The sequence below is a fragment of the Antrostomus carolinensis genome, unplaced genomic scaffold (assembly GCF_000700745.2).
Source record: "Antrostomus carolinensis isolate BGI_N321 unplaced genomic scaffold, ASM70074v2 scaffold23379, whole genome shotgun sequence".
Classification (NCBI taxonomy): domain Eukaryota; kingdom Metazoa; phylum Chordata; class Aves; order Caprimulgiformes; family Caprimulgidae; genus Antrostomus; species Antrostomus carolinensis.
The window spans coordinates 55,200-66,405 of record NW_010340969.1 but is presented as its reverse complement, the minus strand read 5'-3'; the positions used below and the strand labels follow the sequence as shown (position 1 = coordinate 66,405).

Here is an 11,206-nt window from a genome sequence, read left to right as displayed (position 1 = left end):
GCAGTTGGTCTTCTGTTCCCCCATGGCCCTCCATGGGCTGCAGGGGGACAGCCTGCCTCATCATGGTCTTCACCACAGGCTGCAGGGGAATCTCTGCTCCGGCGCCTGGAGCACCTTCTGCCTCTCCTTCTTCCCTGACCTTGGTGTCTGCAGAGTTGTTTTTCTTACATCTTCTCACTCCTCTCTCTAGCTGCTAAGTGTGAAGTTTTTTTTTCCTCTCTTCTCTTTTTTTTCTTAATTCTGTTATCACAGAGGCGTTACTGATTGGCTCAGCCTTGGCCAGCGGTGGGTCCATTCTTGGAGCTGTCTGGCATTGGCTATGTCGGGTCAGACATGGGGGAAGCTTCTGGCAGCTTCTCTCACAGAAGTCCCCCCTATGTCCTCCCCCCCACTACCAAAACCTTGCCACGCAAACCCAATACAGCTTAGAACACTGAATATTGTCTCTTTTTACTCTGCAAGTTTAGTGTAGTTTGGATAAGTTCAAGAACTGGTATGAGAAAAAGCAGAGAGAAGGCTTGCATTAGAAGTAATTCATTTATGGCTGAAACATCTGTGCCTAAAAAACTACCAAAACCATGTTTGGTCATGACATCTGGACAGCATGAATGACTCGGATTAAGTCTTTCTGTTGAGTACAGCTGTTGAAAAGGTGAAATCTTGGCCCAGCAAACGTTAATGAGAGTTTTGCTGTTTTCTTCCTCAGGCTGAGGAATTAAAACTGAAGTCTGCAAGGTCTTACACTGACTTCCTTCACTGTTACAACCGTCAGGGAGCACATACAGAAAGCAAAGTTAAGGAGAGAAAAAAAAAAAGTGTCAGAACTTTCAGTCAGAACTGAACTACTTTCAATGGGCATTATGATGTAGTATTTGGTGATCGTTCATAAATTGAGAATTTTATTTGTAGAATTTTTAAACGTCAAACATTAATATCTCTATTTTTAGACTTCATGAGTTTGAAGAAGCTGTGAGGTCATTTGACCAGGTTCTCAAACTAGATCCTGTTTCTGTGGATGCTTATGTTGGACGAGGAAATTCATACATGGAGAACGGACATGAAACTGGATGTAAGCAAGCACAGAAAGACTTCTTGAGAGCAATTCACCTGAATCCAGAGTGTATAAAAGCCAGAATTTGCTTAGGATACAACTTGCAGGTAACACATCAAAATTAGTTGTCAATGTTATGTTTAATTGAACAAAATAACATCAATCTTATATGCATACAGTTATATAATCCATAAAATAATCCATGTGCTTAAGACAAGCCTTATGGCATCTTCTTTCTTTTTCAGTAAATGGATAGACCATTATTTTCTTTTCACATTTGTGCCCAGTCTTGTTGAAGTTCTGCTGTTGAATAATGAAATATCAATTAACCTTACACTCATTTGATTTGCATATATGATTCTCTGATAAACTAACATTAAGAACTGGCATGTTTTGTGTGTATGAGCTGTTTACTGAAGTAAAAAGCAACCAAAATGTTGACAAATCTGTGTAAAACAAAATCTTGTATGTCCTAATTATCCAAACTACACTGTGAGCAAATCTGCTAAAATCCCTTGTTAAAGGCCTTATATATAGTGATCTCTGAAAACTACTTAACTACGTAGAAAATGAACTTCTGTATTAGCAAAGGGATATATTATATGACTTGACAGTTTTTGTCTGTGTCTAATTTCTGTCATTTAGTTACTGGGCTTTATTATATCCAGTTGTCTGAAAGGTCTTGAATTGTCATGAATCTTGTTGTGAATTATTTTTTGACAATGTAGATGAGGGACTAATGTTACTAGCCTGTGTCAGGTGGTCTTGCATAGGTGTCAGGCAAATTTCCCTTTACAGCTTTGCCAATACACTTAAATTCTAACTAATGCTTTCACCGTGCTTTGGGAAGTACTGTGCAAGAGGAAAACCTGGAATGACTACATGAGCAAGTAAGTAGGAATTAGATATTTCAGGTGCAGGAGACAACCCAGAAAGTTCACATAGTGTCAGGTGCTTAATTTCTGAGAGGCTTAAATTTCACTAGGTGCCTTCTCTTTAGCCTGATACTTTTTGGGACTCGTGGAGAATTATTTTGATGTGGGGAATGATATAATTAGCTTTCCACCTTTGCTTAATTAATCCATATATTAGGTAAAATGTTTGCATTTTTCCTGTTGTCCTAAGTGGTCTGCTTGCCCAGAATTAAGCTCTTTCTTGACTGTGCTAAGTCCTTCATGAGGTACAATATGCCAAAGTTCCATTTGACCATCCAGGGGAGGTAATTTTGCTAAGCAACCTAGTGATTTAATTTTATTGCTGTGTGAAGTCCTATACATAAATCTTCAGGTCACAAGCTCATATATAGCCCATCTGGAGTTGAATCTGGTTAGGGATGTGAAGGGCAACAAGAAAGGCTTCTACAAAGAAGAAAATTAGGGAAAATACGGGCCTGCTGCTGAATGTGACTGGGAATCTGGTGACAAAAGACATGCAGAAGGCTGAGGTACTCAATGCCTTCTTCACCTTGATCTTTACTGGTAAAACTGGCTTTCAGGAATCCTAAGTCCCTGTGGACAGTGGAAAAGTCCAGAGCAAGGAGAACTTACCTTTGGTGGAAGAGGATTAGGTTAGAGAACAATTAAACAAAATGGACGTACACAAGGCTATGGGACCTAATGGAATACATCCACGAGTGCTGAGGAGCTAGCCAACATCACTTCACGGCCACTTCACTTATCTTTGAAAGGTTATGGCAATTGGTAGATGTTCCTGAAGACTGGAATAAAGTAAATGTCACTCCTGTCCTCAAGAATAGGCAAGAAGTAGGATCTGGGGAATGACAGGCAGGTCAGCCTCACTTCAATCCCTAGAAGAGTCATGAAGCAAATAGTTCTGGAAACTATTTTTAAACACATGAAAGTAAAGAAGGTAACTGGGAGTAGTCAGTATGAATTTGTGAAGGAGATATCATGCTTAACCAACATGATAGCTGTCTGTGATGAGATACCTAGCTTGGTGGATGAGAAAGGTGCAGGGAATGTTTTTTATCTTGAATGTTTTTTTATCTTGTTTTTTATCTTTTTTTTTATCAAAGCTTTCAGTAGTCGCTCATAAGGTGTTCCTAGAAAACCTGGTGAAGTATGGGCTAGATAAGCGGACGGTGAGGTGAACTGAAAACTAATTGTTCTGTCAGGCTCAAAAAGTCATTATTAGTGCCATAAAGTCCAGCTGGAGGCCATCACTAGTGAAATACCCAAGGGATCGGTAATGGGTCCATCTTCATTAATGACCTAGATGGTGGGGGTAGAGTGCACCTTCAGCAAGATTGCAAATGATACAAAATTGGGAGGAGTGGTTGATACACCAAATGGTTGTGCTGCCATTTAGAGGGATGATGGGCTAAACAGGCTGGAGAAATGGCAGACAGGAACCTCATGAAATACAATAATGGGAAGTGAGAAGGTCTGCATCTAGAGAGGAATAACCTCATGCACCAGGCTGGGTGCTGACTGGCTCAAAAGTAGCTTTGCAGAAAAGAACTGAGAGGTCCAGATGGAAAACAAGCTGAAGATTAGCCAGTGAGTTGTCCCTGCAGTAAAGGCCAAAGTCACCCTGGGCTGTATTAGGAGCAACATTGCCGGAAGGTTGAGGGAGATGATCCTTCTCCTGTACTCAGTACTGATGAGGCCACATCTGGAGTGCTGTGTCCAGTTCTGGGCTCTTCAGTACAAGACAGACATAAACATACTGATGCTCATCCAGCAAAGGGCCACTAAGATGATAAGGAGCTTGAAGCATATGTCATACAAGGAGAAGGGAGAGAGACGTGAAGGCTCAATGGGGAAATATTATAAATGGGTATAAACATCTGATGGAGGAGTGCAAAGAAAATGGATCCAGGCTCTTCTTAGTGGTGCCCAATGGTAGGACAAGGGGCAATGGGTGTGAGCTGGAACACAGGAGGTTCCACTTAAACTTGAGAAAAAACTTCTTTACTGTGAGGGTGACAGAGCACTGGAACAGGCTGCCCAGGGAGGGTGTGGAGTCTCCTTCTCTGGAGACATTCAAGACCCGCCTGGACACCTTCCTGTGTAATTTTGTTTAGGTTCCTGCTCCAGCAGGGGGATTGGACTAGATGATCTTTTGAGGTCCCTTCCAATCCCTAATATTCTGTGATTCTGTGCCCAGTGACAGGACAGGAAACAATGAGCATAGACTGAAATACAGGAAATTCCATTTAAACATTGGATACTTTTTTTTTTTTCTCCTGTGAGGGTGAACACTGGAACAGATTGTGCACAGAGGTTGTGGAGTCTCCATTCTTGGAGTTGTTCAAAAGCTTAACTGTCCATGGTCTTAGTTAACCTGCTCTAGCTGACCCTGCTTCAAGCAGGGGGTTAACCTAGATGATCTCCAGGGATCCCTTCCAAACTCAACCATTCTGTGATTCTGTAATATAGAAGAGGTAATGCTTGCAGTTAAAACCATTGTGGCAGGTATGTTACATAGTTGCAAAGACAATGAGTATTGCATAATTAACAAGATATTTGAATTATTTTTTCTCTTAGTTAACTGCATTTGTAAATATTAGCATGCTTCCATTCTCTGCTGTAATTTTTTTTAAGTGGGGCCATTCATATGGTTGGCATTTCTTATGTTTCTTACTGTATTTACATTGCAATTAATTTTAGGCCCTTGGAAAGCTTAAGAAAGCTTGGAGTCAATTTACAGTTGCCATTTGCATTGATCCAAAATGCCATGCTGCGTATGATGGACGAGCTTCTGTCTGTCTTCAAATGGGTGAAACATTTGCTGCATTTCAAGATACAAATGCTGCATTAAAGGTAGATGTTAGCTTCAAGTGATTTTACTAAAATCAGCCTATTGCTATGAAGCCAGACAGTACTGTATATGAACAGTTTCCAATTTGGATTAGAAGGTGCAATTCGTTTTTTTAAAAAGTAAATATATCTTTGAAAAACAGAATAAATTGCTGTAGAAGTGTGAATTTTCCCTGAGTAAGAATGTATCTTCTATTTCCTTTCAGCTCCATGCCACTGCTCCACTGCTAACAAATCGAGGTGTCATCAGTCAGTTAATGGGATATCTACCCTGTGCCATGAAGGACTATAAACAAGCAATTTCTGTTGACCCCAACTATGCATTAGCCTATTTCAATGCAGCAAATATCTACTTCCATAATCGACAGTTTTCACAGGTAAGTCTACAGTTTGTCTTCACACTCTGTTCAGAACTTTTTTCTTGAATAAATACTGTTTGTATAAAGCTGTCTTTAAGTATACTTAACATGAAGCTTTCTTGCATTGAATTTCATGTTCCTATACCCGGAGATTAATTAATTTGTGGTAATTAATAATAAGTAATTACCCTATGTATTTTATCATTGATATGAATGAACTAAGATTCATGATAGCTAGGACAGAAGTCACAAAAATTTTTAGATAAATGAGGTACCAAAATCCCACTGATGTTCAGTAACTCCTTTCCCAGTCCATCTCCCATACATTAAATAACTTGCCCAGATTCACTATAGCCCCATGATGGGGAGAGCGAAAAGAATCTCCCACTGATGAACTTTAATAACAAAGTAGATCTTCCTCCTGTTACCACAGTAACTTCAGAGTTTTAAATCACCTAATTCTGCTTAAATACAGTGAGTATCTTCAAATACAGAAGAGCTGGGTTCTAAAATTCCTCTTGTGAATTTGAAAACTGCTTTATGGCAAGGACCATTCATTTTCCTCTCTGTGAGGAGGACCCTGAGATGATTTTTCCTTTGGTCTTCCAGTCATACTTCCAGGGCATAGGTACAGGCTTTTATTTGATTGGAGCTTTGTGGTCCAGCAGCTGTAGAAACCCAGAACCAGCATGGATGCTTCATCACATTTCATCTACTTGAATTAATCATCTCCTAGAGTTGCATCTGTAAACACTTCAGTTTGCAGTTCACTTATTGAGGAATTAATCATGTATAGTAGTACATGCTGGGCATATGATTTTAAACCTGGATAGTTTGTACTTCATACAGCACAAGAAATAGATTGTGTAAGACAACAGTTTCATGTTCTTGTGCAGAGTCATAGAGTATCTCAAGTTTGAAAGGACCCATAAGGGTCATCAAGTTCAACTCCCTGCTCCTTGGAGGACTGCCTAAAACTAAACCATGTGACTAAGAACATCATTCAGGTGCTCCTTGAACTGTGACAGGCTAGATGCTGTGATCACTTCCCTGGGGAGCCTGTTCCAGTGACTGACCACCCTCTCAGTGAAGAACCTTTTCCTAGTGTCCAGTCTCAGCTTCCGCTGTTGCAGCTTCATTCCATTTCCTCATGTCCTTTCGCTGGTCACTAGAGAGAGAACAGCACCTTATCTGCTGCCCACCTTGAGGAAGTTGTATACCGCAGTGAGGTCACCCCTCAGCCTTCTTCAAGCTGAACAAACCATGCAGCCTCAGCCATTCTTTGTAAGTATTGCTCTCAAGGCTTTTCACCATCTTGGTTGCCCTCCTGTGGACACACTCTAATAGTCTGATGTCCTTCTTATATTGAGATACCCAAAACTGAACACAATACTGAGGTGGGAATGCACCAAAGTGGTGTAGAGTGGGACAATAACCTCCCTTGACTGGCTGTCTCTGCTGTGCTTGGTGCACCCCAGGACACAGTTGGCCCTTTTGGCTTCCAGGGCACACTGTTGACTCATATTCAACTTGCCATCAACCTAAACCCCCAGATCTCTTTCCTGCAGGGCTGCTTTCCAACCTCTTGTCCCCCAGTGTGTACATATAACCAGGAGAATCCAGCACTTGCTCTTCTTAAATTTCATATAGCTGGTGACTGCCTGGGTCTCTAGTCTATCCAGATTTTTTTGTAAGGCCTCTCTACCCTCAAGGGAGTCCACAGCTCTCTGAGTTACATTCCTTATTGCTCTTGAGCATTAGTTAGACTTGGATCAGAAATTCCTTAGGAGTTCAAGGTCAGTGCCCTGAATATGGCTTCTCCTGTGATCATGTAATCTCTTTTCTTATGCACCTAGTATCATTCTTCCATGATTGGTCTTGCATAGGCTGTTCTTCATCTCAACTGTATTTCTGTGACTCCTTACTCTGTCTCACAGAAGTTGTCTGATTTTGAAGAAAGAAGTTCAAGAATAGATGTTGCATTATAAACTATTTCATATGTTTGTTCAAATTTGCCTTAGTGTGTAGCTAATTTCTTCTGTGCTGTAATTACAATTCAGGGTAAACAGCTGTTCTTTTTTCAAAAGTGTCTGGATGGCGATTGACCTATTTGTGGATAAACATGCTAGTGCTGTGCCTCTTTTCTATGCACAAAGAACGTTAAACAGAATGAGTAAAGACTTAAAAACATTAAAGGCTTAAAGAAACAAACTGGAATTTACAAGTTGTACATAAGCCATTTCCTCAGATTTTAAGTGTACTTTGTCTCCAATTCATATGTTTTGTAGGCCTATTGCTATTATTCCAAGGTATTACAACTTGACCCAAGAAATGAATCCGCTATTATGAATCGTGCTATTACAAATACATTACTAAACAATACCGAAGAAGCAAAAGAAGATTTTGAGAAGGCAATTTCTCTCTGCCCATTCTCTGCAGCAGTGTATTTTAACAGGGCCAATTTCTATAATGGATTAAAGCAATATGAACTAGCTGAGAAAGACATTTCAACAGGTAATCTTTATGATCATGTTTGGTAGCATACTAACAATTATGATAACAAATTAATTGGCTTTATTTCATAAGTCAGAAAGTATGTGTGTATATTTGCTAGCATATTTTCTACCTAATTTGATCAGATATTATTATGTGATTAAAAATAAGATGTTAATTAATTGTGGGTTTTTTTGATAATGAATTCTCAAAATTGAAAGCATATGTAAATTAGAATATAAACTGTTTCATTAGCACAGTAACAGAGCCCCATTCTAAATGAAATTATGGCAAGAAGTTGTATGAAAATACTATACTTCCCAAGTATGAAAAATTTTTGAGGTTTTTTTTGTGTGTGTATGTGTTGAGGTATCTAGGTGCCTAGAAATCAGCATTCAGGTAGCTTATTTGATATATAAACATGAAATTTAATGAATGTGCTCTTTGTAGAATAATTTTTGAAACAGTATTTGGCTTCCAGAGGCCTTTTTGTTGGGCATAGACATGCTCCATAGAGCTGAATCAAAGTTCATCCAGACCTTAGTGAAAAACAAATCTTTTGTTCAGTTTCAAAACAGCTCAGCTCTGTTACTCCACTGCTACTTCTGTCATTGCTATTAACATGAAATTCAGCAACTCTGGGTACAGCCAAATTCCTCCCAGTAACTAAAGCTATGATTAGTTGGTATTAATTTTATAACAATGTGGACATTGTCTACCTAGACTTTAGTAAAGCCTTTGACACCATTTCCCACAGCATTCTCCTGGAGAGAGCCTGTTCAAGGCTTGGATGGATGCCCTCTTTGCTGGGTGAAAAACTGACTGGCTGGCTAAGCCCAAATAGTTGTGGTGAATGGAGTTAAATACAGTTGGTGGCCAATCACAAGTGATCTTCTCCAGGGCTCAGTGTTGGGGCCAGATCTGTTTAATATCTTTATCAATGATCTGGATGGGGGAATGGAGTGCACCCTCAGTAAGTTTGCAGACAACACCAAATTGGACAGAAGTGTTGATCTACTTGAGGGCAGAAAGGCTCTGCAGAGGGATCTATACAGACTGGATTGATGGGCCGAGGCTAACTGTATGAGGTTCAACAAGGCCAAGTGCTGCGTCCTGCGCTTGGGTCACAACAACCCTTGGCAACACTACAGGCTCGGGGAAGAGTGGCTGGAAAGCTGCCTGGTGGAAAAGACCTGAGAGTGGTGGTCGACAGACAGCTGAATATGAGCCAGCAGTGTTGCTTGTATCAGAAATAGTGTGGCCAGCAGGACTAGGGAAGTGATTGTCCCTTTGTACTCAGCACTGGTGAGGCCACACCTCAAGTACTGTGTTCTGTTTTGGGCCCTCACTACAAGAAAGATATTGAGGTGCTGGAGTGTGTCCAAAGAAGAGCAATGAAGCTGGTGAAGGGTCTGGAGCATATGTCTTATAAGGAGTGAGGGAACTGAGGTTGTTTAGTCCAGAGAAAAGGAAGCTGAGGGGAGACCTTATCACTCTTTACAGCTACCTGAAAGGAGGTTGTAACGAGGTGGGTGTCGGTCTCTTCTCCCAAGTAACAAGCAATAGGACAAGAAGAAATGGCCTCAAGTTGCACCAGGGGAAGTACTGATTGGTTATTAGGAAAAATTTCTTCACAGAAAGGGTTATCAAGTGTTGGAACAGGCTACCCAAGGAAGTGGTTGAGTCACTATCCCTGGAGGTATTTAAAAGATGCGTAGATGTGACACTTAGGGACATGGTTTAGTGGTGGACTTGGCAGTGCTAGGTTTACAGTTGGACTCAATGATCTTAAAGGTCTTTTCCAGCCTCTGTGATTCTATAAAACAAAACTTAGTAATGTGACTTTGATTTGACAACACTTGTACAGGTAATGATCTTTCCAGAAAGAATAACTCCTTAGATTTATTTATTTTTTTTTTTTTTTTACTTTGAGAAATCAGTTTACTTTTACAGTGAAATTTCTCAAAACAGTATTTTTACTTTGTGGCTTTCATGACTAATGTTTTCACAGTGTTAGATGGTGAAAACTGACTAGACCAGGGAGCTGATTGATTTTCAAGAAATTTTCTATCCAAAGCAGAATTTTAAAACAGCAGAGACTTTCAAAGAAGTACCTAAATCCTTTTTATCCAAATAATATATAGGGTTCATTGCCATGTTCCAGAAGTAGAATGGTGGTAATTTTCTTGTCTTAGATTTTGCTTGTATTTTAGAGGAAAGCATAGTTTCTGCTGTTGGGGCAAAATTAAAGTGGGATTCATAAATGGCATCAAAAAGAGAAGAAAAATCTGAAGTATAAATAACAAGTTGTCTACCTCTTCATGTAAAGTTAATGTTTGTAATATGTTTCCTTTTGTGAAAGCATGTCTGGAAAAGAATTTGAGCACTAACAAAAGTTTTTGGACTATGCTTCTCTTTAATGTTAAAAATTAAAAGCCTCACATTCTATTTCTTATTTTTACAGCATTGTCAATTCAGCCTAATGATGCCTTGATGTATAAATTTAGAGCTGATATTCGTGGTAAATTGGGTTTCATGAAAGAGGCTTTAGAAGACTACAAACAAGCAATCAGCATTCAAGAACAGATTGATTCCATGTGAAAAGATACCAGTTCCCATACCACCTGTGGTTTTTTTTTTACAGATTTCTCAGACCTCTAATTAAAAAAGAAGTCCAATGTGCAAGAAAAATTTATCTTATCTTAATTTTTATATATTCTACACACATTTTATTCTCCTAAATAATGTAATTACCTCAACTGTGTAAAACTAGCCAAAGTTATTTAATAATAGAATGCCACATTTAAGTTTTATGAGTTCTAGGTTGTTCCTTATTTGTTAGTGTCAAGAGATAACTGATTGTGTTGTGTGCAAAATGAAGGATATAGAAGAGGAATTTATAGGCAAAAGACCTCAGCCATATTGGTTATAGAAGGATGAAAGAGACTATACTCCACCTTCCTCCCCAAATATAAATGCTTACAGTGATGCTAATTATATGTCACCTGGACCATTTGGGAAGTAAAAATTCTAAGATGGCTACCAAATGCTTGTGACTGCTAACTAGGTCTCGTGTTCTTCTTGATCTTTCTTCTATACCTTTCATATGGTAGGGGAAAGCATTGTGCAAAGTCTATCTGTTGCACTGTGTAAGAATTACATTGAGAACTGAAAGTTGAGAAGGACATGATTCAATTTGTGAGTAAAAAGTTGAGGTTACTTGCTTCCACTGTGCCAGCTTGAAGATGCAGGTAAGAATGCATAAATAATAGAACATAGTTTTGTGTTCTGAACTGTAAGAATGGGCTTAAGAACAGGCTCTCACCTAAATATGGAGATTGAAATGTGAACCTGTGTGACCAAAATTTAAAAATTGTCAGGCCCTACCCATGTATTAAATTAAACCCCCAGGTCTGGCATAGTGTGGTGAAGATAGCAAAAAGATGAAGCAAACCAGATGTCTTTGTCTCAGAAAAGAGAAAAAGGAGGAATCTTAAGGTCTTATTCAGTATGCAAGCAGT

The 11,206-nt window shown here is 39.4% G+C and overlaps 1 protein-coding gene across 1 annotated transcript in view; it reads left to right on the top strand.

The window, feature by feature from the left end:
* Positions 1–10,286, top strand: part of LOC104531460 (tetratricopeptide repeat protein 6) — a gene marked incomplete at its 5' end in the record, with an annotated part of 16,602 nt that extends 6,316 nt beyond the window's left edge. Inside the window, 5 exons of the mRNA XM_010176346.1 lie at positions 948–1,158; positions 4,684–4,836; positions 5,040–5,210; positions 7,481–7,706; positions 10,150–10,286. Coding sequence (XP_010174648.1) covers positions 948–1,158; positions 4,684–4,836; positions 5,040–5,210; positions 7,481–7,706; positions 10,150–10,286 — 898 coding nt within the window. The remainder of the gene's footprint in view (positions 1–947; positions 1,159–4,683; positions 4,837–5,039; positions 5,211–7,480; positions 7,707–10,149) is intronic.
* Between the last annotated feature and the right edge of the window lie 920 nt (positions 10,287–11,206).